The 24,277-nt window shown below is 40.5% G+C and overlaps 1 protein-coding gene across 1 annotated transcript in view; it reads left to right on the top strand.

Moving 5' to 3' along the window:
• Window positions 1–24,277, top strand: part of ARPP21 (cAMP-regulated phosphoprotein, 21kDa) — a 106,333-nt gene that overhangs the window by 34,414 nt on the left and 47,642 nt on the right. Inside the window, exons 13-17 of the mRNA XM_009894998.1 lie at window positions 2,514–2,551; window positions 4,642–4,701; window positions 7,281–7,510; window positions 15,235–15,465; window positions 20,119–20,288. Of these exons, the coding sequence (XP_009893300.1) occupies window positions 2,514–2,551; window positions 4,642–4,701; window positions 7,281–7,510; window positions 15,235–15,465; window positions 20,119–20,288 (729 nt within the window). The remainder of the gene's footprint in view (window positions 1–2,513; window positions 2,552–4,641; window positions 4,702–7,280; window positions 7,511–15,234; window positions 15,466–20,118; window positions 20,289–24,277) is intronic.

Below are 24,277 nucleotides of genomic sequence, written 5' to 3' on the forward strand. Positions count from 1 at the left end.
ATCAAGCAATAAGCATTAGCTGGAAGATAGAGATTTATCACGTCTTGTTAACTGATGTGAAAATGATTACCTGATGGTATCCACTGCAGGATATTGCTGCATGTTAATAGTTATCTGTGTTGGCTAATGTAATTAAAAACAAGTGCAGCAACCCCCCCAGTATACCTAGTGCACTGGCAGGGCTGATGAACGTTTTCCAGTTGAGACTTTAAAAGGCTCTGGGAAATTGGAAGAGTGAAATTCTTGCTTCATACATGTCAATTAGTCATACAAAGCACCCTAATGGAAATCTTGCATGCAGAGGTCTCTGAGGGGGTGAATTTGTAGGTAATCTTACCTAAGTTTTTTTCCTTCTGTAGGTTTGTTGTCAGTGTCTTTGAGTATACAAGAGCCAAATGTTTTGAGAATGTTTTTGGCAACAGCTGTGCTGTGTACTTAAGCTTTCCAGGTGCTTTAAATTGAGCATTATTGATGCTATAGATCAGGAAAGCGAGTCCTGACCTTGTAGTAGCTAAATTGCTATCCAATTGGAATTATTACAGACTCTAAGTCTATAATGCAATTGATAGCAGTTCCCATCAAGACACTGAAAAGGGAACAGACCTCTCCACATGTTTGATAAAATATAAATCCCAGATATTTTTTCTGCTTTATGCCCCAGTCTCTTTAAAAACTTGAAAAAATAGATTTATTTTTAAAAAAAAAAATCCAAACAGATACATGCCCCTTTCCTTTTGTAACTTTGTGGGGACACAGACCAGTAGTCTGGTCTAAGCAAAGGTTTTTATTTACTTGTTCTGGAAGAGTAGCTGTAACGCTGCTTTGGAAATGTGGCTGCAGCAAAGTCAATGCACAAATGCCTGTCATGAACCTCAAACTGAAGACATAGCACCGCAGTTGAGGTTGTACAAGCCCATGGGATGATTTCACTGTGCTCGTAGGTAGGTAGAATTATGCTGAAGTCTCCACAGCCACATTTGTTAATGAAACCTTGTGAGTAAGGTACATAAAATGAGAGAAGAGGCAGTGTCGTAGCTGTGCAAAGGGTCCCAGTGGTTTTAGGGGAAACAGCTTGTGTCTCTTCTCAGCCTGGTGTGAAACACTAGGTCTGCTATAGCTGGTGGGAATTTGGTCCCTGGCAATGGAGAACTTGCTCCTGATGTCCTGAGGCTGTGTGCTAAGGAGAGGTGCGCTTGCCACCAATGCAGCCCAGAGCCTTGTGTGTTTAGTGGGAGTGCAGGGTGGGACCTCACCTGGGAAGCCCACAGGGCTGTCAGATTTTCCCTGATGTGGATGCTGCATGGGTGAACTACAGCTTTAACGAGAAATCACATTGCCTTCTCAGGGTTAAATTCCTTCCTTGTGTAAATTGATGGGATGGCACTGGCTGTAGTGCCAAGGGAAGACTTTGCCCAGGCATCTGTGGGAGCACTGGGAATGAGCAGGGTGTTGCTTCTAGTGTTGGCCAGTGCTCTTTGAGTAGGTCATTAGCTCACTTTTTTCAAAACAGAAACATCCCAAATCCATGCATAGCCCGTTACCATTAAAATCTGACACAGCTAATGATGGCATTGCATTGTTCTTTGAGCTGAGTCCTGTTGTTACAGAAGTAATGGGCATGATCTCTGGTGCCCTTCTCACTTTGCCTGCCTTTTGTTTAAATTCAGTGCAAGTACTGACTGTCCTTTCTTCTGTACCTCATGGAGATATAATCCAATGACAGCTACAAGGCACTTTGTGTAGTGAACATGAAATAGGAGGGAAATGAAAAAATCAAAGAGGGAGAATTATTCATGGGAAATTGAGCACAGCTTCATTTCTCTGCATAAAAAATTAAGTAATGCTAAAAGAATTATACAGTTGCCCATAGGATTTATTTCTTCTGAGCCCTTCACCTTTCCTGGGATCTAAGTCCTCCAGAAGAGATCCTTTTTGCACTAGACTATTATTGTTCTTAATATTATTATTAAGATGATTATCATCATTTTATATATGAATGTGGGTATGACTGTTTCTTCTGCAACCATAAAATGTGAATTCACACAGTGTTTCTAAGTACTGCAGTATCTTCTCTCCCTTTGAAGAACTTTGTCAATTCTGCATGCTTTCCTCCTGTTTGTCCTTCCTACCTGCAGCTCTGTGCTCTTCTGCAATCTTATTTTGATGTGGTAGGGCAGACCAGAGGAACCTTATATTATGTAGGAAAAATGTTTTTTCCCTTCGAATTGCCAGTATTTTGCACATACCGCCGCCTTCTGATCTCAGGACTGAGAAGTTTCAGTTTGTTTCCAAACTGAGACCCCTCGTTGGCAATGTGTTGTAATGCATGGAATTTATTTTACTGGCCTGACCTTATTCTTGACCTTTTTTCCCTGTCTTCTGCAAATGCAAATGATGCATGAATTGAAATCCCCTTAAGCCTGAACAGGGGAGATAATTCTAAAATCAAGGAAGGAATTGGAACAGCAGAGCATATCTAGAACGTCTGATACAATGCCTTTTTTATTTTTCAGTCAGTTTGCTCCCAGGAAAACCTTTTTGTGGAAAACAGGTAAAAAATAGCTTTTTTTTTTTTTTGGTGTTAAACTTAGCTGTTTCTCTTATTATTTTGTCTATCATAGTTCTGTAGTTGTTTATCCTAATGCAAAGACTGTTGAGCAAATTTGTAATCCATATAATCTACAGTGTTGTTGTGCTTTAAGGGGGGGGGAGAGGGGTAGATTGCCTTGAAGTATTGTATATGAGCAGATAAGGCGTTACTGCTGCTTGCATTTCAGTTTAAAAAGCAGATTGTAGGAGGGAGGGGGAGCCCACCGAAAGCTTCATTTCAAATGACCAGTCTGTCTCTGGAGTGCCTTTAGAATTTAAGTTATTGATCTTTAAAAAGCACTCTAGCAGTGGCTGGATGACAATATTTATGAAACACCACACTTGTTTCTGTTGTTTAACCTGCTCTCCTGTGGGGCTGAGTGGCAGCGCTGACTTCACTTGTCACTTGTGAAGGCTCACAAGTCCCCCAGACCGGACCTGCTTTACTGCTGCATTGTAGTCGTGAAATCATGATATCTGAGCCAATTGTTACTTTGCATTACTGTGTGATGGTGGTTCTTATGGATGTTCTTTTTATTATAATAAATCCGCTTAAAGCAAAGAGAAGAAGAAACTGTGATTAAGATCTACAAAATGTGAAGTGTTAGCTCCATAATAGCCATAAATTAGCTTAACTGTGTTGCAAATCTTAGAAATTGTGCACCTTTATGGCAGATAAGGATTTTAACAAAAAACTCTGGGAATTTCACTGGTAAGTTTTTGAGCAGTGCTAGCCCAAGTCTGGCCTGTGCATGTTTTAAAACTGTTTATCATCCCCTTGAAGAGGGGAGTTATCTTTCACAGTATTTCTGTCTCTGTCCATCCTTACATATGTTAGATGCATTTATGGGTAAGGCTGTTCCCATAGAAAATGACTCCACGGTAATGGTACAAACCAGCTTTTCCGATGGACAGTCCCGTAAGTGGGATGAGGGAAGGCCTTCAGGAGGTAATGGCCACTATCATCTAACCACCTCTTATTCTGACAGCCAAGGATACTTCCTCAGCTGCTGCTTCTGTTTCATGACTATGGAGATACGTTTTATCAAAATAAATCAAAATTTCAACAGAGGAACCCAAAAAGCAGATGCTCCCATAAACCTACTTGTCCCTCTCTGGAGAGACTGGGACAATAAACGTGACCTAGTTGTTCACCTTCCCAAGTCAGTATGGAAAGCGCTCAGGTACTGCGCTGCTGAGGGTAGGATGGGGACCTTTATGGGATAAACCACAAACTCTATTGCCAAAGTCCATAAACCTCCCTTGGTTTATGCATTCAATCCCCCACCTGCATGCAGGAGAATGTGGCCAGTTTTGGGTTTTGCACTTGGTTTGCTTTGCTCGAACCCGCGAGCTGGCTGATCAGCTTTCCTGGTGTGGTGACACATACCCAAGTGGAGACCAGAAAAAGGCCAGGTTGGAAATTGGGGTTCACTTACTGCCTGCACCGTTGCCAGGAGGAAAGACATCAGCTGCATTCCTCAGAACACTGCTTTTTCTTGCTGCATGCCTTACACCCTTTGATCAGGTGAAGCACTTCAACTTGTGCTTAGCTCTGTGCACATGAGCGATCTTGTTGATTTGCTGTGTTGAAAGTTAGGTATGTGTTTAAGTGCTTTGCCTTTCTTGTTCATCAGAGAACCTGAGCATTTCTCTGAGCTGCAGAGATTTCCAAGCAGCTTAGCAAGTGCTTAAAATTATATATGCAGTATTTTCCTGGCTTGCATTTTTTTAGGTTCTTATTAGGTGATATTTTTATGAATTTTCTTTTGGATGTAGATGTATGGTTCCTTGGCTTCTGAGAATTACCTTGCACACTAACAGGAAATGTTAAATGGCCTTCGGCCTCCCTGGCTGACATTTCTTATGTTCAGTTGACTGTACACAGTTATGGGGGGGGAGGGTGTGTGTGTGGAATTTTAGCCTTGTTTTTCTTAAACTATGAATCTAGTGGAAGTTGGAAGATGTTGCTAGAAATTAAATATAACTTTACAGATCAGATAAATTTGAATTACCGTGTCTGTTACCACAATCTTTCTTTCCATTTTTCAGTAGGCTGTTGGAAGACAGTAGCATATGCAATGATACCCATAAGAAAAGACAGCTGTTTAGGTTTGTATCACTTTATTTAATAATTATTTCCCAGTAACTCTCACTCGTGTTTCTGTCTGTGTCCTCACCGAGGAAGACCTTGATGGGTATGGGTATGTCATTTTTCTGGTTGGAAAGGAGCATGGAAAACAGAGTTCTTACCCCACTCATCCCACACTCTGAATGAGAAGGTCCCAGTGGGACCCTTTCCTTTGGTTTTATGGATCATTGGCTCAAGAACCATAGGAGATTTTTCAGCTGCCTGTCCGGCTGCTTGAACTGCCACAATTTGGGGGTGACTGTGACTGATGGAAGTTCATTTTGGTCTAGTATACACAACAGACATGTTTCACAGATTAGTGCCCAGACTGACCTTTTTTCCTTTCATTGTTTCATTAAAAGCTGAAGAAAAAGTACAATGAGGTGAAACTGATTGAAGTCCCTATCTAAAGCAGCAATGTTTTGAAACCTTTTTCTCTGTGAACTTTGTCTTCCGAACTCCAGTTCTTTCTGCCCAGAGAACATTCAGATGTATCCCATATCCCAGATCACGTCCCATGCCACAGGAAATTAGTAGGCGTCAGTCTATGAATTCATGGAGTACTTTTTTAATCAGTTGACACATTGGATCAGTGGAAGACCCAACCTGGTGATGACAGTGTTCCTCTGAGTGGCTTAGGAAGGCTCTCTTCCCACACCATGACCTCCCACAGGTTCAGTTCAAACCGATTGGAGTTTGAGCATGCCAAACTGCTTTTAAAGTCAATCAGCTGCCACAAGTCTGAAGCAGAGCGGGCAGAAGTAATGGATGCTTTCACAAGCATATCCTTCCTCCAGTAAAGCATGTGGATAGCTAGACAGAAGTTGGATCTGTATGCACTGAGGTTTGTATATGTGGCAGTGATAGTCTATATCACTTCAAACCTATATCCATCTATATTACATACATTTTGATTATGAGGAGAAAAGAACACAGGATTATTTGGCATATGGTTGCTGACTCTGCGTGTCAGCATGGCAGCCTCAGAGGAGATGGCGAGACTGCACCAGATAAGGAACAGTGCTGGAGCATCTGGAGCTGCATCCCATGGCCACAGGCAGCTGGCTGAAAAACTTTTCTCCATGTTTTGGGCTTTGCTTGATGACATGAGAGTCTAGGATTGGGCATGCAGGAGTAAGGAGGCATCTTACACCCAGACACTTAATAACTAATATCTCTTCAGGTTTGAGCAACAAAAAGGGATTTTGTGTCACCCAAAAGCACAGATAACTGGGTTATAAAAGCATTCTGTTCTTCTCCCTCTTTTCCATTAGAATATAAATATAAGAGAATTGTTAATTTCTAAGTACAAGAATGCAAGAGTCTGTAAATAATATACTTTGGTTTTTTGCTTTTCAATTAAATCTTAAGGACAGTTTGTTTTCAAAATCTTTTTCCTTGTTTTATGTTGTTGCTTCTGTGCTGTTTCTCTTCATGCTTTCCCACTGTCTGGGTCTAGCAAAAGTCAACAGGTTAATACTGCTGATCACATCTGTGAGAGGCTCTGATCACAGGCAAGGAACGCACCGGCCTGATCCCGTCTTTGACACGCTGCTCCTTCACATCCCAAGTGACACAGCTCGGCAGGTTCTCCAAATAATAAGCGGGAGCCATGTTCACAAGGAGAAAGGGGACAAAGAAAAATAGATACAGTCCCACCCTTTTGATTTGTAGAAAAAGAGCTTTGAGCCTGCAAGGTATTATACTGTAGAACAAGACAGAGGGGTGGAAAATATCTTCTAAAAGCCTTCCAAAAGCCAGTGTTGTTAGCATCACTTGGGATAATGATCCTGGTGCACTAAGCTGTGGTAGGCGTGCTGGTTTTGTCATTTTAGCAGCACATTGTAAGCGGTTCACCATAAATAAGCCAAATTCTCCTCCAAATTCTGCTCACACATGACTCTTGCAGTACCCTGGGTGTTCTGCAGCTGTTCAAGGACAGACGGTCTACCCAGAAATTTTTGCAATTGCCGTATGCGGAGGCCGAGGTGGGGGGGAACCCAACCCAACCGGTGGGTCTGTAAGTGAAGCGTTAGCACTGAAGAGTTTGGGGTCACAGTGGGAGGACACACGACTGGGGGAAGGCTTTGGATGACTTTACAGGGCAAATGATGAGTGGGGGCAAGGTGCAATAAAAATAAGGAGGATGGATATGAAGACAAAGGTATAGGGCAGGTGAAGTTAGAAAAACATTACAGGTGATGGACAACAAAGGAAGTAGCGAGGGGTCTTCTGAGGGAAGAGACCGGTCAACAGGCAACAGAAATACTATGTCAGTGCTGCGTAATATTGCTGCGTCAGCCCTGTCTCGTGAAGTGCTCTTATAGGATATATGCAAAAGGGGGGCAGCGGTAAGTGCTGTGTATGTAAAAGGGTATAGTAGTGTTTATTTGCTGAAGGCAGATGAGTATGGCGGTCAAATCCCCTGCCTCAGGCATGCTTTTGTAAATGCAGAGTATTTCCTTTTTCTTTATTAGGCTTGCTGCAGGGTACCCAAAGATAGACTCTGCCCTGACATGGTTTTGTTTGTGTATAAGTCTTTGTTTCCTGATGCCCATAGGGGTAACAGAGACAGCACGGGGAAGGCATCTGGCAGTCGACAGAGCAGTACAGAGAACGAATTGAAGTGGACAGACCACCAGAGGCCATGGAGCAGCACGGACTCGGACAGCTCAAATCGAAATTTGAAGCCAGCCATTACAAAGACAGCCAGTTTTGGTGGCATAACCGTCCTGACAAGAGGAGACAGCTCATCAAGTAACAGAAGTACCGGCAAACTGTCTAAAACAGGTAGCTAGTACTGTATTGGGTTCACAGTACTTCTTGTTGTGTGGTGATAAATGGCTGTACTGGTAGTTGCCCAAGTATGGTATATCACAGAATGGTTTGGGTTGGAAGGGACCTTCAGAGATCATCTAGTCCAACCCCCATGGTTAGACTAGATGGTGAATGACATGAACGCTTCCATTCCCTGTGCACAGTAGATGTGTATGTCCATCTATGTATGCTAGTATGTGTGTACCTGGTATTGAGTTTTTAGGAATCAAGAAGAAAACCTGGTGCCTGAGGTTTGCAAATCACAGGTAGGCTTTTCCCAGAGTAGAGTATGTGCACGTTTTAGCTGAACGCTGTCTGCACTTGTTGTAGCCTGAAAAGGTGGTGCTCCTTTCAGACAAAGCATATATTTTACCTTTTTATTAATCTTAATCTTTTTGAATCGTGAAGATTTAAATGTGGTATACCTGATGAGAAAAGCAAGAATGTTTTGTTGTTGTTGCTAAAATGCAGACCATCTTGAAGTACAGCCTCTCCCTTGCTGCTGGCAGAGGAGGCAGTGTGATGTGGTGGAAGTAGGCAGAAGTGATGGATTCACACAGGTCCCACGGTCTCACTCCTTTCAGACAAAGCATAGGTTTTACCTTTTTGTTAATCTTAATCTTTTTGAATTGTGAAGATTTAAATGTGGTACACCTGATGAGAAAAGCAAGAATGTTTTATTGTTGCTAAAATGCAGACCATCTGCATCTTGAAGTACAGCCTCTCGCTTGCTGCTGGCAGAGGAGGCAGTGTGCTGTGGTAGAAGTAGGCAGAAGCGATGGATTCACACAGGTCCCACGGTCTCTCCGTTTCCTTGTTTAGTTCCCATTAAATGAAAACACTGTTTAAGGAGACTACAAACCTGGTGGGATTTCTGCATTTATTTGCATTAACTTCACGGATACATTAACATATGAGTGAGTCACAGGGTCTGGATCTAAGTAATTTCAAGCCATGCTGTTAAGCTGCTCTATTATATTTTTGTGTAAAAGTGCACAATAAATAATGAGCCCATCAGATGATTCCATCAGTTTAGCTCATTTGATAAATATAGTACAGGACAAGTGGTAATCAATACTTAGCACTTAGTGCTCTTTCAGCTTGAGTGTTTTATGGACAATACTTAATGTAAAACCAGTTTCTTGAACCTGGGTTGGTCAGATTTCACTCCTATTCCCAAAATAGTATGGTAGCCTTTGCAGTGATTCAGGATATTGGGGAATGGAGTTTTCAGAATAAATAAAAAAAAAAAACCCTTTGACTTGGTAACTACATCCCAGACCTCCAGATCTTGAACATAGTTTAAAATATTGTTCTATTTCACAGCTGTAAAGGAACCTGGCTGGTTGGAAAGCTGCTCTTTCAAACCCTGCTGGTCATAAAGCTGCTGTGAGCTTTTGGAATATCCTGCCTCCTCTTCTTAATGCTTCTATTTAATGTTTCTTTTGAGACCCTAGACAAATAGTTGGTTTATAATCTTAGGATTCATAGAATATCTCAAGTTGGAAGGGACCCATAAGGATTCTTTTCTAAGATAAGATTTGCCTTCAGTTTCACTCTGTCCTTATGTATGTGAAATCCTATGGAATTAAGACTTGAATCTGACTTTGAAAATTAGTATAGTTGTTTACCTCCGGCTTGTGCCTGAGCATAAGCATATGCAACATGGCAAAACCGGGGTGGTTTTTAGTTTTGAAACTACACTTTCCTGTATTTTTCATTTGTATAAAGGCTGAACAGGCCATACAGTGGGGCCTGAAGTTATGCAGTAGACCATGTTTTTACCTCCAGATTTCTTTGCCTCCCACGAATCTTTCTGTTGCATCAGAATTCAGTTTGATATGCATGAACTCAGGAGGACGCGCAGGTTCCTGGTATACTTTTTCATATTGTTCACCTTCAGTAACTGTATTTCTCTGCAGTATTGTATTGCAGAGGTGCAGAACATGGTACCAGGGAAATCCAGTTTGGAGGGTTGAGACATCTAATTGCAAAAGAGTAGTACTTTTAAGTAGCCGTTTTAGTGTTAAAATTGAGGATATTAGAGGGTGCAGTTAGAAAATGTATTAGAGATCTCTGAAGCATGCCAATACTTGTAAATGCATCTGCACTCCATATGCACCAAACCCAAAATTGCTTTCAAATGAAAGCTCTTATAATACATTTTTAAAACATCAGTGATATTAAAATGCCATGTTCTTTGCAGAGCAATTACATATTGTAAGTGCTCTGACTTTTTTTTTAAGCAAAGTGTTTAAATTGGAAAGCTGATTGAGGCATAGAAAGAGTGGGGGGAAAAAAAGAAATAAAATGAAAGGAAGAGGTGGGGAAAAAGGGCGAGGCTGGATGTCATAACAAACTTAAACCTTCCAAGCCAGGACACAAAGTCAAACTGTCAGTCAGCCTGAGGAAAGTCATAGGAAATAATATCCAAATCGCTATTTCTATCCTTTTCTCTGAAAATGTTATTGAATGGCATTAAAGCAGAAAAAAAAATGACTGTTCAAAAAATAATGGGGAAATATGCCTTGATAAAGTGTTCTCCCTTCACCAAAAAATGCTGAGTACATTCATACAGCTGTCAGAGCCCCCACGTGCTATTTGCATATGTTTTCTAAGGTACATTAAGTACCAAGTGACTCTTCATTGTGCATGTTTTGCATTAGATCTTCATTACTCTGTACTCCAGTCATAAGCCATGCTGGGGGTTCTGTAGCTCAGTACACATTTAAAGCTTGATCATGTTTTTTATTTTGGGGGATTTTGTTTATTTTCTGTTGTCTTTACTACACTGATTGAAATAGGATTACAGAGGTGTACCTACAAACATTGGGCACGCAGCCCTTGTAGTGTGGCAGAGCCTAGTAGGCACCAATTCTGTCCTGGTTCTCCTTTGCAGAAAGTACTAGACTGTTCTCTAAAGTGCCTTATGATCCGCGGTGATAAATTAAAAACATTTTTTGTCTTGCATATAGTGTGTATGAAATCAGCCTAAGCCATTAGTTGGTCAAAATGTTTTTCATTGGCTAAATGATGGAAAATGTTTGTGACCATTTTAAATGTGAAAATTATTCTACGTGTATGACGGTCATCCAGAAGCATTGTCAAACACCCTTCTTGATCATGGGAATATTAAAACTTTCAGGATTTTCACAGATGGCTCACAGCTGCCTCTGAGAATATATACAGTGAAGCAATATCAGCTTTGTAGCCTTTCTGGATCATTTTTAGTGTTGTCACCAAAATTAAATGTTCTGCCCTTAACCTTAACTTCTGATAAATGAGTAATTAATGGTACCTAGCAGACAAACAGAAACTGAAGCACAGAAAGATGTTAGCCTCCCCTTAGGCAAAGACAGATCATAGAACGTGCTGTTTTCTGCAGTAGAGTCCAGTAGTGTCAATTAGTCTTAGACTTTAATTGCATTCAGCTGCATGGGAATTAGAGCTTAGCAAAGGAATTATGTTACTTCATTCTTGCAAACTTCACAAAAGGGACTGTTTGAAACCCATTACATGGTTATCTTACTGGTTGTGATGGTTATTTTCACCCACCTGTTGATTTTTTAGAAAGCCCTGTTCCACTGAAAAGCACAGATTGTATATTGCAAATAAAATTCTCTTCTCTGTTATTCTGAAGCCTAGTAGATATGTAGAGATGTGTTAAGTTATAATTCAGTATTGAGTGGGAAGTTAATAATTTAACAAATTGCAGTCAAATTGCATTCCTACAACTTAGGACATTATGCAAAATGTTGATTAGTTTAGATTTCCAGTAATATAGTGGACTTTCCAGAGTTGACTAAGCATGCAGAGTGGTAAATGAAATAGATGTCCCTGTAGGTATCAGAGGTACCTGTTCAGTCTCTAACACACCCGTGAAGAGCAAATCTAGCTCATCAACTACCCTATTATTTTCACTGACACAACAGTTTTTAATATACGTTATTAGGAGGGAAGACAAGATGTGTTTCAAAGAACTGTCCTCTGTGTATCTACATATGTATTTAAATAATTGTTGGAAGACTTAAGAGATGTAACTATTGCATCTTTAGCTTCTCTTAATGCATTTGCCATTCAGTGGAATGCACATCTGCTGAGTGTGTTTCTTTCCCTCACCCCATTTATGAAAAACTGGCTGCATTGGGGTATCAGCTGTGTTGATACAGATCTGTAGGGATTGTTAACTTCCTTGGCGGGGCTCCAAGTAATCAGAGCCACAATCTAATCTCTCCTGTTAGGTGTTCATTGCTACTGCTTTTGGAGAAAGACGATTATACTGCAGGCATTTCAATACATTAACCTTTTTTTAAAAAATTATTTTTTTAATAAAGTTTCCTGTAAATTATAATTTTGTCTCAGAGTTTTGGAAGTGGATTTCTGCTTCTTGATGATTTCCTTTAATTGGGCATTAGCCTGATGGATCTCGTGAGTCCAAGAGAAACTGTAGGAATGTTGATGCATGGATAATAAATCACGAGCCAACTGCTTCCAGTCATACTCTTCCCGCCAACCAGCTGTGCTGAAACATCAATCTTATTTTTAGAAGTGTGACTTTCAGAAAAATAATCGTGTTCACATGAGCAAATACCATTATCATAAAAAAAACCCTAAATACATTGTAATAGACAGAAATGCAAGTGACTTACAAAAGTGGCAAATAAATATTCCTAAACCAAGAAGCTATATCCAAGACAAAAATACTTCCAGAAGTAATCGGCTCTCTACTGTTCCTGAAAAATCAGCTGTCCGGAGCAAGTAGTGGGTAGATCTTGAGAGTCCAATTGATAAGAAAGGAAAAATTTACCTCGGGCTTGGAAGGTGGGATGAACACAGATGTTCAAAGTCATCAGATACTGAATGCTGACCCAAAGAAAATAGAGCAAGACATGTGGCATCACTCACTAGCACTCAGAATATTGGAAAATTAGTGATACCTCCATGTTCTCCCTCTGCAAACCCTCTAAGCTAGTAAGACTTTGCGGTGATTTTTCTGTCTCTTCCTTTTACCACTCTTTGAACTGCTGTGTCTCTCAGAATACTTTAAAAATATATTAATGGAAAGTCATGAGAATATGAAGGTTATCATTATGTCAACTGTGAAGCAGCAAGAAAATTACAGAAGAATCTAGAAGAAGTAGCCATCATTACATATTGAAAAAAAAGAGGTTGGATTGTGTAATGGGGGCAAAAATCTCATTTAGTCAAAGTTCCTTTCGGAAGTCTTTAGCAAGACAATTCTTAATGTGAATCTGAATAAAGTCAGATAGGTCTTTTTTTTTTTTTTTTTTTTTTTCATTTTCTATAGTACTGAATTCATTATGTAGTGATTTCTTATTCCAAATTTAGACACCATGAAAACAGCTAATCAGAGCTACAAAGACAAGATTAATTGGTGTTAATTTCCAAACATTAGTGTTGGAATTTACTTGGCTTAATGTGTCTAGACTTAAAATGATAGGAAATAAGTTGTAGTGATGGAAAAAAATAGATCTTTCTTCATTCTTATACAGAATAAATTGGGGAAAAAATGGTTAAGTAGTAATTTCTGGGACTTTTTTTTTTTAAATATTCAGAAAATTGCTACAATGGTTTTGTGTGTTATTTGTGTTCTTTCAAAATCACCAACTTGTTCTGCTGACAAAGGAGAGGAGATCTCTGATCTTTTAAAGCAGACGTTTCAAAGCTATCATCTTGGCCAACGTGGGGTGATAGCTCCAGAGGTTTTTCCACTGCTTTTGCATACCATTTGATGAGTACATCTGAATTCATTGCAGTCCTTTGGCTTTTAACATTCAGAAGCTGGTAAAGATCAATCTGTGATTCTGCTATAAAAACAGCTGAAAAGGGGAAAAAGAAAGAAGAAAAAAATATAAAAAACAACCCACCAACAATTGCATGACAGAGTTGCAATCTTTTACGCTATCAACATTTCTTCAGAATAGCACAAAAGGGGGAGAGAGAACTCTGGACTCAGGCTTGATACTACTTGCACGCTTAGAAATAATGGGAGGTTTATGAAATCTCATCACCACTCCTGCATCCCCAGGTAGCTTTTTAACCTGTTGAATTCAATAGGTGATGGAAAAGAGGAGAAGGTAAAACAAGAACTGAAAGCAACGTGAAGCGCATGTAGAAGAGCAGGAAATGCAGGAAAGGACCTGGTAACTGCTGTAGAAGGAAAATTAAATTCCAGGGGTTGCAAGGGAGATACCAAATATTGCTTGCAGCTTGATGAGGATGACTTCCAGGAATATCTCTGCAATTTGTAGAAACACTGAAATCTGAAATGATCCAATAAATAAAACTATGCCTGCAGGAATAATCTTTCAAAATTTCCAACCTCGGTCTATGAGGAGGGGAAAAAACATAGCAACTAATAAAACTTCGAAGTGTATTTATAGAAATAAAGAATGTCTTCTGAAATCTCTTATTACTTTCTTGATTAGATACCGGAGAAGCAGATTTAGGGTCCTGCTCATGGCAAATAGTGCACAGCTCATAGAGGACTGTCTCTCTAGTACCTGCCGTATGAGTATGAAGTTGGAAGAAAATGGATAAAAATGTGTTTTACACAGCAATCTGCAGTAATCTGTGGAAAGACCTTCAGTTAAGTAACAGGATGCTGGTGTGATTTCTTCAGAGGAAATCTTTTTTGCTCTGAATGTGAGGAAATAAACAAATTCCGATACGGATTTGACTGAAAACGAATCCAAGGCTCTAATCAGTCTACTGCAAGGTTCTCCTGTAGTATCCTCAATATGAAGGGTTGTAATTTGCCACATAAGCAAGAAGTTTTCTAAAACTTAAGTCTGAGTTCTGTCTTCTCTTAATCTATACCTGCAGGAGGGCACTAAGGAGGTTAGTAATTAATGTAAGATGCGTAGACAGTGCACAGAAGTGAAATAAAAGGATTTGCAATTACAATATATTTTACTTTTGGGAGGAAGCATCCATGTAGACATTTGCTTTCACACTTCACTTGTATTTGCCATAGCATCCTACTTTAAGGAAGCTGTCATCTGAACCTTACACGCCCAGACAATCTTGGCATTTTTTATGTGAAGCAAACTGAAATCTAATCAAGTAAAATCTCTGAAGTTTGGAAAGGATATTTGCTTTTTAAAATAATGCATCTACCCATCCTTCTAGGCACAAAATGCAATTTAGCACGTTTGATTTATCCTGATTGATGAATTTTAATAGGCTAGGTGCTGAAATACCAAAGTGGCAAAAGTCTTAGGTAGCTTTAATTTAATACACATATGGCACAGCTACTCTGTTACTTGACTGACAACTCAGTTGCCTTTTTTTTTTTCTTACAGAAAACATTTTGGTTTTTTTGTGTTGTGTAGGGTTGTTTTTTTTTTCTTTTTCATTTACAAACCCTGTGTTTAGTCTTTATACCTTATGAACCAGTACTTTGGCATTATGAATACACACTGAGCATTTTGTATTCTGTTTGATAAAGCTATTTACTGGCTGGGGGCAAGCAGATACCACAGGAGGAAGGTGGTCTTTTGAATTGTAGAAATACCACTGGGTACTGCGCTCAGTAGGGAGTGAAGACCCTGCTCCTACCAACTGGGCATGGGCTGGTGTTTGCCTTTGTGGTCTGCGAAGGCTGTCTTCGCGTATGTGCTATGTCTGATGGGGACTGCGGTAACCCCACCGCTGCGGTTGTGTCTCTCTGTTAGGCTCAGAGTCTTCCAGCAGCGCTGGCTCCTCAGGATCACTGTCACGAATACATCAGCCTCTCCAAAGTGCATCTCTTGTCCCCGGGGTGACGGCCAGCTCTTCAGGCAGCGTGTCCTACCCTGAGAATGGGATGAGTGGCCAGGTGGCCCCCAGCAACACCAGCTATATCATTCTTCCACTTGAAGCTGCAGGGATACCGCCTGGCAGTATCCTTCTCAACCCACACACAGGTCAGTATGATGCTCTCCTGCCTGGTACCACCCTTCAATGTTTCTGATGTCATCTGGGGAACTGGCAAATTTCATGTTTCTACAGATATTTTCCTTGAGGCACTTTATGAGGAAGCAAGCAGCAAATACATGTAGAAATTACATTTGGCAGGTTATTTTTTCAAATCTGCAGGCAAAGCTGGATGGGCTTTCTGAGGCTGTTGTGGCATAGCCGGTGGGAAGTGATGCAAAACACGCTCATGTGATCCCAGACAGGATATTCATCTTGTAAAGTCCTGGCACTCCCTGGCTGTGAATCGTCTGAGATCCCATTAGCTTCACTAAGGGCAGATGCTATTCCATATTGATCTGAGATATGGTGCAACTGAAATACGATGCTCAAAGTTTTAGAGATTGTGCTTGATGTCAGAAGAATTTCAAAAGGCTTAGAGGCTGCATTTGAATTAGCACTTCAGGGTTAATTTCCTTATATGATTAGCAATTGTACTTAAATTGGAAGTTTTGTGATAAGAAAAAGTCATAACGTCTTCAATTCTGCATCATGGCCCAGGCACTTAGCAGCACTGCAGGGCTTGAAGGAGACATTTGCAGTCACCCAAGCACTGTGGACACTTCAGAAACCACTCAGCTTGAACTTGAGTGCTCGCTGAAAGTTTAAGGCACTTTATTACCTCCTTGGTCTAGATGAAGGCCAGATAATGTTACACAATTACTCCCCACAGTATTGTACTGACGGCATCAAAAAGGTTCAGGGAGGTTGAGACTGTGATGCTTCTTCAGTGATTTGGACTATTTCAGTGACCATGACCGGCTGTGCTGTCAACCTTAGCTGAGTTATGCTGGGTTTAAAATAACAAAGCCTACAGTGCAATATATTTTCCATTATATTGGGAGCTGAGAGTTGAACTCCAAAATATTTTTTCGAAGTCCTTTATAGAGCATTCAGGAGTCTTTTTTGGGGGGATTTTTGTTTATAACCAGTGTTTTATGTATATTACACACTTGTGTTCCAGTATTTTGGTGCGAATGCATAAAGCTTATTTGTGAGCCCACTGCTAAAAAAAATACTTTTTTTTTAGTCAGAATGCAGTCAAGAAAAACTGCAAGTTACAATGTTTGAGAAAAACGCAGCTGTGATAAAACTATTAAACCAAATTTTCCACAGACATTTAGAGATAGTAGTGTCTGGGGCTGATCAATATATATTAGCATATCTAAAATCAGGGAGGGGTTCTTGTTTATTTAGATACAAATGTGATAAGTTCTTTCCAGAGAGGTGATTTAGAAGAGACACGTTTGTGCAAGTTACTAAAGATTTCATTATTTATGTGTACTTTTTAAAAAGCTGTTACATTATTGACTTGAGAGCCTAATACTGTCAACATAGGTTGGGATTGTATTCATTTCTTAAAATGACTCAGGGTAGGGGACAGAATGGGAGGTGGGCATTAGACAAACCCCATCATTATTAATTTACTCATTTCTTTTGTTCTGGTAGTTGATAGTTCTGTCTGTAACACTGGAATTTCTTGGTCAATGCAGAAGAATGTGTTTTGTGTGCTATGTGGTCCACTCCCATACAAAACTCATCAGGCCTAGGCCTAGGTCCATCCGTAATTCAGGTGAAAGGACTGAGAGAAACAAACGAAAGGAATCTCTGCTGCTTGGAGCCCACTAACAGCTGAGAGGTTGTGCTCGTTCCTTGCTTGCAAGCCGGAAGAGCTTTTTTAAAAGGAACATCTCCGACATCTGTTTTGTCAATTTGGGAATTTGCAGCAGCTAGCTCATATTTTTCCCTGATGCCTAGGGATTCTTTGTCTGCCACAGGTATAATACCTTTCAATATTGTCACTAGACCAGAGCACTAGACGTGGTCTTCCCTCCTACCACACCTTATTGTCTGCAGGGGCGTAATCGAGAGCTCCATGTGTGTTAGTGCATTTAATATGCAGGGAGCAAGTGGTTTTGTGTACATATAATCTTGCGTTTCTTTCAAACTGCATGTTTTGTGTCTGTAGCTCTCTTGTAAATACATACATAATAAAGAAAATGGAGGGAGCAGATTCTTTTAAAGACTGAAATTCTTGTCTCAGGTGTATAGGTTCATGCTGCTACCTGTGCTGGAAGTCAGGCTATACTGCAGCATCTGCTGTTTTTAACATGCAGCAAAATACATGCTGCAAATTTGCCGCTCTTTGGGCTCACAATCTTTGCATCTTATTAGGGTAATGTTACAAAAGAAGCTCCGTAGGGAGGAGACTTAGATTGCTGGATGCTGTGATCAGCTATCAAAGTGATGGATGCTGTCAGAAACATAGATGAAGAAAAGACAGTTTAAAGAAAAGGAAAAAGGAGCTTTGTTTCCTGTAATGAATAGGTTTTCTTTTTCCATCTAACACCATTCTTTAGCTCTTTCTTCTCCTCTTGCAGAGTGGCTACTTCCAATCTTTTTCTCTCTTTTGATCATAGTACTGTGTCCTTTAAAGATCTTTGCTTCCTTTCACACTACATAGTCACTGACTGTGCAAGCCTAATGGCATCCGCAGATGCTGTCAGTATCTCACTGCTCTGATATTACCTCTCAGCTTCTTCTTCGGTGTTGGCAATCTGCACTTTCTTTTCCATAGCTGCAGTTTCCTTTGTTTCCTTTCCTCTGCTTTACCCCTCTCCTTCCCTCGGATAGAGTAGCATTTTGCTTGCTTTGCGAAAGGACCATTTGTGTGGCTATGCTGTTGTACTCTCTGTTTCACCCACTTCACGGGTCTGTTTTACCCTTTAAAGGATTCCTCTTGACACGTTCTCTGACTTAACCCCTTTGACAATTTAAGACCATTTACGTTTCATTCTTACTCCTTTAAATGACATGGTAATCTTTGCCCTTCTATCAGGGCCATGGTTCATAACTTACAAATGTCTTCCCTGTTACCATCTGATCTCTCCATTTCTTATTTCAAGATTTCTTCATGAAAGGTCTGCTTTTTCATCTTTAAAGGCATTGCTGGGCCTTTTCTCTTTCAGTTCTGTCATCCTTTACTGGGCCATGGGAAATGCTCTTTACAGCTTCCCTCAAGTATCTGGCACGGGCTTTGGGAGCCTGTTATCCTGCTTACCCAGTTAGGCTTCCCCAGTCTCCTAAAGTACTTCTGGAGGCTGAGACTCACAAATCTGGGGAGTACATGCTATTGTCACCCAGTGTGTTCACAGGAAGAAGCAGGAAATCAGCCAGTGGACAGAACTGCCCTGTGCTTCTCTTCCAGTCACTCTAATCGTGATCTTTCTCACTGTGACTGTGAGACATGCCCAGTATAATATGGTGACTTCATTCAGAAAGTCTTCGTGCATAAGCAAGTTTTCTTTATCTGGTGCTCCTCATACATTCCTGACCATGATAAATAAGAGGGAGGAACTGAAAGGCTGAGGAGTATATAGAACAGGTAGAGACACTTGTGATATACGAATCAGAAGTTCATTATTTCATTATTGCTCTCATTCACCAAATTCCTCCAGATCTCCCTTTTTATCTCAGATATTCATACTTCAGTTACCTACTTGAAATGTTATCACTTCATTGCTAAAATTCCTTTTCCCCCCTCAAAGAAACACCTGTAATTCCTTTGATTTATGAATTAATGATAGAACTGAAGAGAGAACTGAGATCATGGAAAACATTTTCACTACAGAGAAATACCATGTCTTTTTTGTTTATAAGACAATGACTTGGGTAAACTTTTTTTTTTTAAACAAACACTGCTGTTGCAACGTTACATCCCCCCAGCTAAAATATCTGAAACAAAGAGTTCCGCAACTTAGTAGAACTTTGGATAGAATTTGTCTTGTATATAAGAGATTTTCAAAGACATCTTAAGTGTTTCTTCTCTGATGACTTCCAGTGCTGCCTCCTCTAATTACATAGGGCACACAGCGCTATGTTATTAGAATGTGTAAATAAATTAGCAATATGGGTGGGTTTGTGGTTTTTTTTTTCCTTTTCCATACAAACTACAGTGTGTCAGGAGTAGTTATGTACATTTGACTGCTGTTGCATGGCAATAAAATGTACATGAATATTCTCTACCTCCAGTGTTTGCTCCAGAATTCACTTTTAGTACTAATTGTTTCATCATTGAATGACTTCAAGTAACCGTAGCATCTGAGTCATCTTAATCTTCCACCCATTCCTTGGAAAATCCCATCTGAGTCATCTTATAGCCATGGTAATCTTCCACCCATTCCTTGGAAAATCATACTGCCAAAACAAATATCTGCTCTCTGCCTTGCTTTCAAAAAACACCCCAGATGGCTGATATTGTAATGAGGCATTGAGAGCGATGAGCACTTCACTGTTGTAGCAGGTCAGCTAAAGAGCGATCAGTTAAAGTGAGGTTGTATGATTTCATACAGAAAATGGAATATTCTTAAAAGTGTTCAGCAAAGGCAGGGTGTTTTGTTTCAGGTCAACCGTTTGTAAATCCTGATGGGACACCGGCAATATACAATCCTCCCAGTGGCCAGCAGACGATGAGGAGCCAGATGGTGGGACAGTGTGTAGCAGGTCAGCTGAAGAGTGACCAGTTAAAGTGAGGTTGTATGATTTCATACAGAAAATGGAATATTCTTAAAAGTGTTCAGCAAAGGCAGGGTGTTTTGTTTCAGGTCAACCGTTTGTAAATCCTGATGGGACACCGGCAATATACAATCCTCCCAGTGGCCAGCAGACGATGAGGAGCCAGATGGTGGGACAGTCTCAGCAGCAGCCTTCATCCCACCAGCCTCAACAGGTTCAGCAGCCACAGCAGCAAATGGCAAGTCACCTTGTCACACAGGTAGGTGTGATGGCTGTTGAAAAAAAGAGAAGCAGCTCTCAGGGATACGAAAGATGACCTAAAGGGTAGGAGGGAAGGATGCAGCTAGACAAAATATCAGGATGTTCTTTTCTTTTGAAACAAATGGGGCTCATGATCTGTATTTTCAACATGGATGAAACAGATGGAGAGGGAAGATTCCTTTTACAATTCCATCTAAAGGATGGTTTCATTTTGGAAAGGACGGTTAAGCGAGTTGGTGGATGTCTATATAAATGTATTTTGCAAAAATCGCCTGTAACTGAAAGCTGAAGCATTCATTCTCAAACTAGCACAGTCTGTAATTCTCCCCAAAGAGCCGGGGACCTTTCCCTGTCCCTTTTGACAGCAGTGGGGTTGAGCCAAAGAATCAAGCGCAACACAAGGCTCTACAACCTCTTCCATGTCTGGTTACATGGGGCCCAAGCTGTGGGTAGCCCGCCTTCCAAGCACCCCTGCCCCAAACCGTGGCTCTTCTGCCTGCGCCCCACATTCTGGCCATGACCTTGCTCTGAGCTCTGGAGCTACAGCAGGAGAGGGGAAGAGTGGTGTAATGTGGGCACAGTGCCATGGTATGTTGGCTCTCTGGCCCCTGGGCCGGCCGTGGCGTGCAGCCAGACGTGGCTGGGCATGGGCAGCAGGGTTTGTGTCTGGTTCAGACTTAATTTTGTGGATTGTGTGCTTGCTCTCCCAGAGCAGGCAGAGGAAACTACTCAAGCAAGAATGCTTACTCAAGGAGCAGCCAAGATCTACTGTGGTTCTTGCGTGGCTTTATAATTTGGCATGGTTTTATCCCAGGTTATTCAGAAATGCAGTGTTTAAATTCAGTGAAGTTGCTTTGATTTCACTTGGATTTATGTGTTTGTGGCTCATATTTCTTGATTTGGTCTTAGAAGACGGAGGTAGCACCAAACCTGTGTAAGACTCAAGTTAAATGAGAGATTTAAACGAAAGGAATAGTAAAGCTATTGCAAGGTAATTGTGCTGTAGAAAATTGTTCTTTCACTTAGATAAACATCTGCTTCAAGCTGACAGGCCTGTCTCTGTTGTTAATTTGCAGCCTGTTCTTTGTCAATTATTTTTTTTAGCTATTGTGTTCTGCCAAAGGAGCTTTAAAATCATTATTCCTTTGCCTATGACACACTCGGAGTTAAATCAGTCATTATCAGCAAAATTCAAATATACACTTACACTGTGCCACTCGTACATTTTATCTCCGTAAATTAAATGTAGAATCATAACTTGGATTTGCCTCACATCAGTAATAAGAAGTTGTAGCTGTGGCTTTATTTAATCTAACAGCCATCAGATATATGAAAAAAAAGGCAGAAAAATCTGTAATAGAGAATTGTTTGGTATAAGGCTAAGATGAAGACTAAAATGGCAGTACCTGACCTCTTGTATTTGGGCTGGCGATGAGTCACCTGCATTTTCAGAGGTGTGTTTGTGATCTTTGTTCTCAGTAACAGAGGTGGTTGTTGTTGTTGTTATCTATCTCTAAGTAGCTTGTATTTATTGTCTTTCACTGTGTTTACTTTGCAGCCTGTTCAGGCAATGCAGCCATCTTCTCAGTCAGTCCAATATCCAGCAGTTTCTTATCCTCCCCAGCATCTCCTGCCAGTGTCTCCAACGCAGCAGTTTTCTGTGGTACTAAAGATTTATCATCTTTTTTTTCTTTCCTTGAAGTTGGGTGTGTGAGCATGAGTATGCCCGAGAGCCTCTGGGGAGCACTGCGAGTGGTCTCCTACATGAGAGCCCCATCTAAATCCCCCTTTGCTTTAACACTGTTGGTACTGACAAGCGTTTTGTAAGAGCTTTCCCACTGATTCTGGTTATCTAACCTGGAGGAGGATGTTAGGAACGGGGCTCTACTTGGTTAGCAGAGCCTGCAGAAAAGTGTTTTGTAGTGATGGGAGCTTGTGTCTCCCCACTCTATGTCAAGGGGGCTTAAATTGCTAACTTGGGCATTTCAGGTTTGGGTTATCCCCCTTTTCATGTCCACAAAGACTGGAGAAGAGACCTCTAGAAATAATTATTTTTTATTTTATATTATTTTATCAGTATGCTAAATCCACTGCCTGGATTTATTCCCTGATGATACCAGAGCACTTAGAAAACACAGTAGCAGTGAACCAGCTGCAAAAGGTGTGGTATGCTGTGCAGCATGACAAAGCACCAATGGACATATAATAAAAATAGAGTGCTCTTCTGGAGTCTGAATCTGGCTTGGTGCTTACAGGGCTAAGATTATACTGTTGTAAAATGAAGCTGACATTTTAAGAGGCACTACAAGATGGGGTTTTTTCTGTTATTTTTCTCTCTTGCTCTGGTAATCTTGTTTATGACTGATTTTTTTTTTTTTCCCAAGGCAGAGATGTCACGTAGTTACAGTAAGAGATGGAAACAAAGCTGAACGGATCCTTGCAGCTAAAATAGTGTTATTAATGCCCTGGTAGATGAGCGGTACCATTTAAAGGACAATTAAAAAAATGTTCTATGCTGAACAGAAGTTGCATATCTCAGTGCTACTTCTCTTGAAAAGTGTCTTGCAGGCGTCTCAGATTGTTCTAGTGATAGTCATAGGAAGGCTGATGTTTTTGTGGTTAATTTAATAGTTAAACTTCACCTGAATCAATGTCTCCAAAGTACATTACATTATACACACAATGTATAAACTAGAGGGTTTTGAAACTCTTGGTCTCTACTGTGTGAATCCAGAGACATTCCAGGTTCAGTGTAGAATCTGTTTGCTGTCATTTGCCATCCAGGTAACAAATATCCTAGCTTTCTAAAGAAACAATTTCAAACAGACAACTTGTTTGCCTGAATATGGATGTAGGATGATGGTAAAGTTAATAGCATTGCTTTCTTCCACTACCTGAAGATCTGCCAGGAGTGTTTAAAATGTTGGCCCGTGGCATCTGCTCTCCAAGTGGGAGGGTGAGTCTCTGTGCAGTCTCTGGCAGTGCTTTCCACAAACAAACTTTTTTTTCCGTTTTTCTCTATTTTGAAGTTTCCAGCCAATAAATACATTGTGCAGGATGGTTTTGGAAAGTGAACACCACAGGGATGTGAACAAAATCGAAGAGGCTCCTTCTAAAAAATAGCATGGATGTTCTAAGTAAAAAGCACTTTCATAGTGCTTATTCCCTACCTGTGAGGGGATATAAGGAAAGGACCGTAATCTGCATATTAGCAGACAATAGAGTTTTATGCTGGATTTATTGCCATATAGAGTACGTTTTAATATTGAGTATTTAAAAGTCTTATGGTGTGGACACAAATGAAGATGCATGGAACCAAATTTGTAAATCTTTGACCTTCACAGAATAAACTTGAGAGCATTGATTAGTATGGATCTTTTTGCAAGGCTGAAGAGTTACTGTCTGGAATCCTTGTATCATTACCAGCATGTAATGAGACTTAGGTCCATTGACTTTATTTGGTACGTTCATCCTACCATAGATTTATTCGCCCCCCGGCCCCTCCAGTCAAATAAAGTGCTTGTTTCTTTCCAACACTGAATAAAAAGCCTTGAAATAGCAACTGAAGACTTAGCTTTTTTTTACCTTCTCTATGTTTACAACCTTGGCTTTTCAAAACAGTCCAAAAAGGAAAAGGTCTGCACCTGAATCCTACTGGATTCTTCTTGGGATTGTTTTGAAACAGGTAAAACTACCAGCACGTGTTTGGCTGAGGAGTTCTGTGTTTGGGGGAAGAGGTATTCATAACGTTATTTTCATGCCCTTTATATTTAAAATGTCTTCTTTTGAACACTGTAAAGTTCACTTGTCATTTTGGAATAAAAGAGGAGGGGGCAGGGTAAAAGCCAAAATAATTGGCTTTTATGCCAAGCGATGCCATTCACCTTGCAGTCTGGAAGTCTTTGTCAAAGCATTTATAGCGGTTTTTATTTTAATTGCCTCCATTTTTGTAGATACCCATGCAAAGTTTGGCATGTATTTGAGCTG

Source organism: Charadrius vociferus, unplaced genomic scaffold, assembly GCF_000708025.1.
Source record: "Charadrius vociferus isolate BGI_N301 unplaced genomic scaffold, ASM70802v2 scaffold51, whole genome shotgun sequence".
In the NCBI taxonomy this organism is placed as follows: Eukaryota; Metazoa; Chordata; class Aves; order Charadriiformes; family Charadriidae; genus Charadrius; species Charadrius vociferus.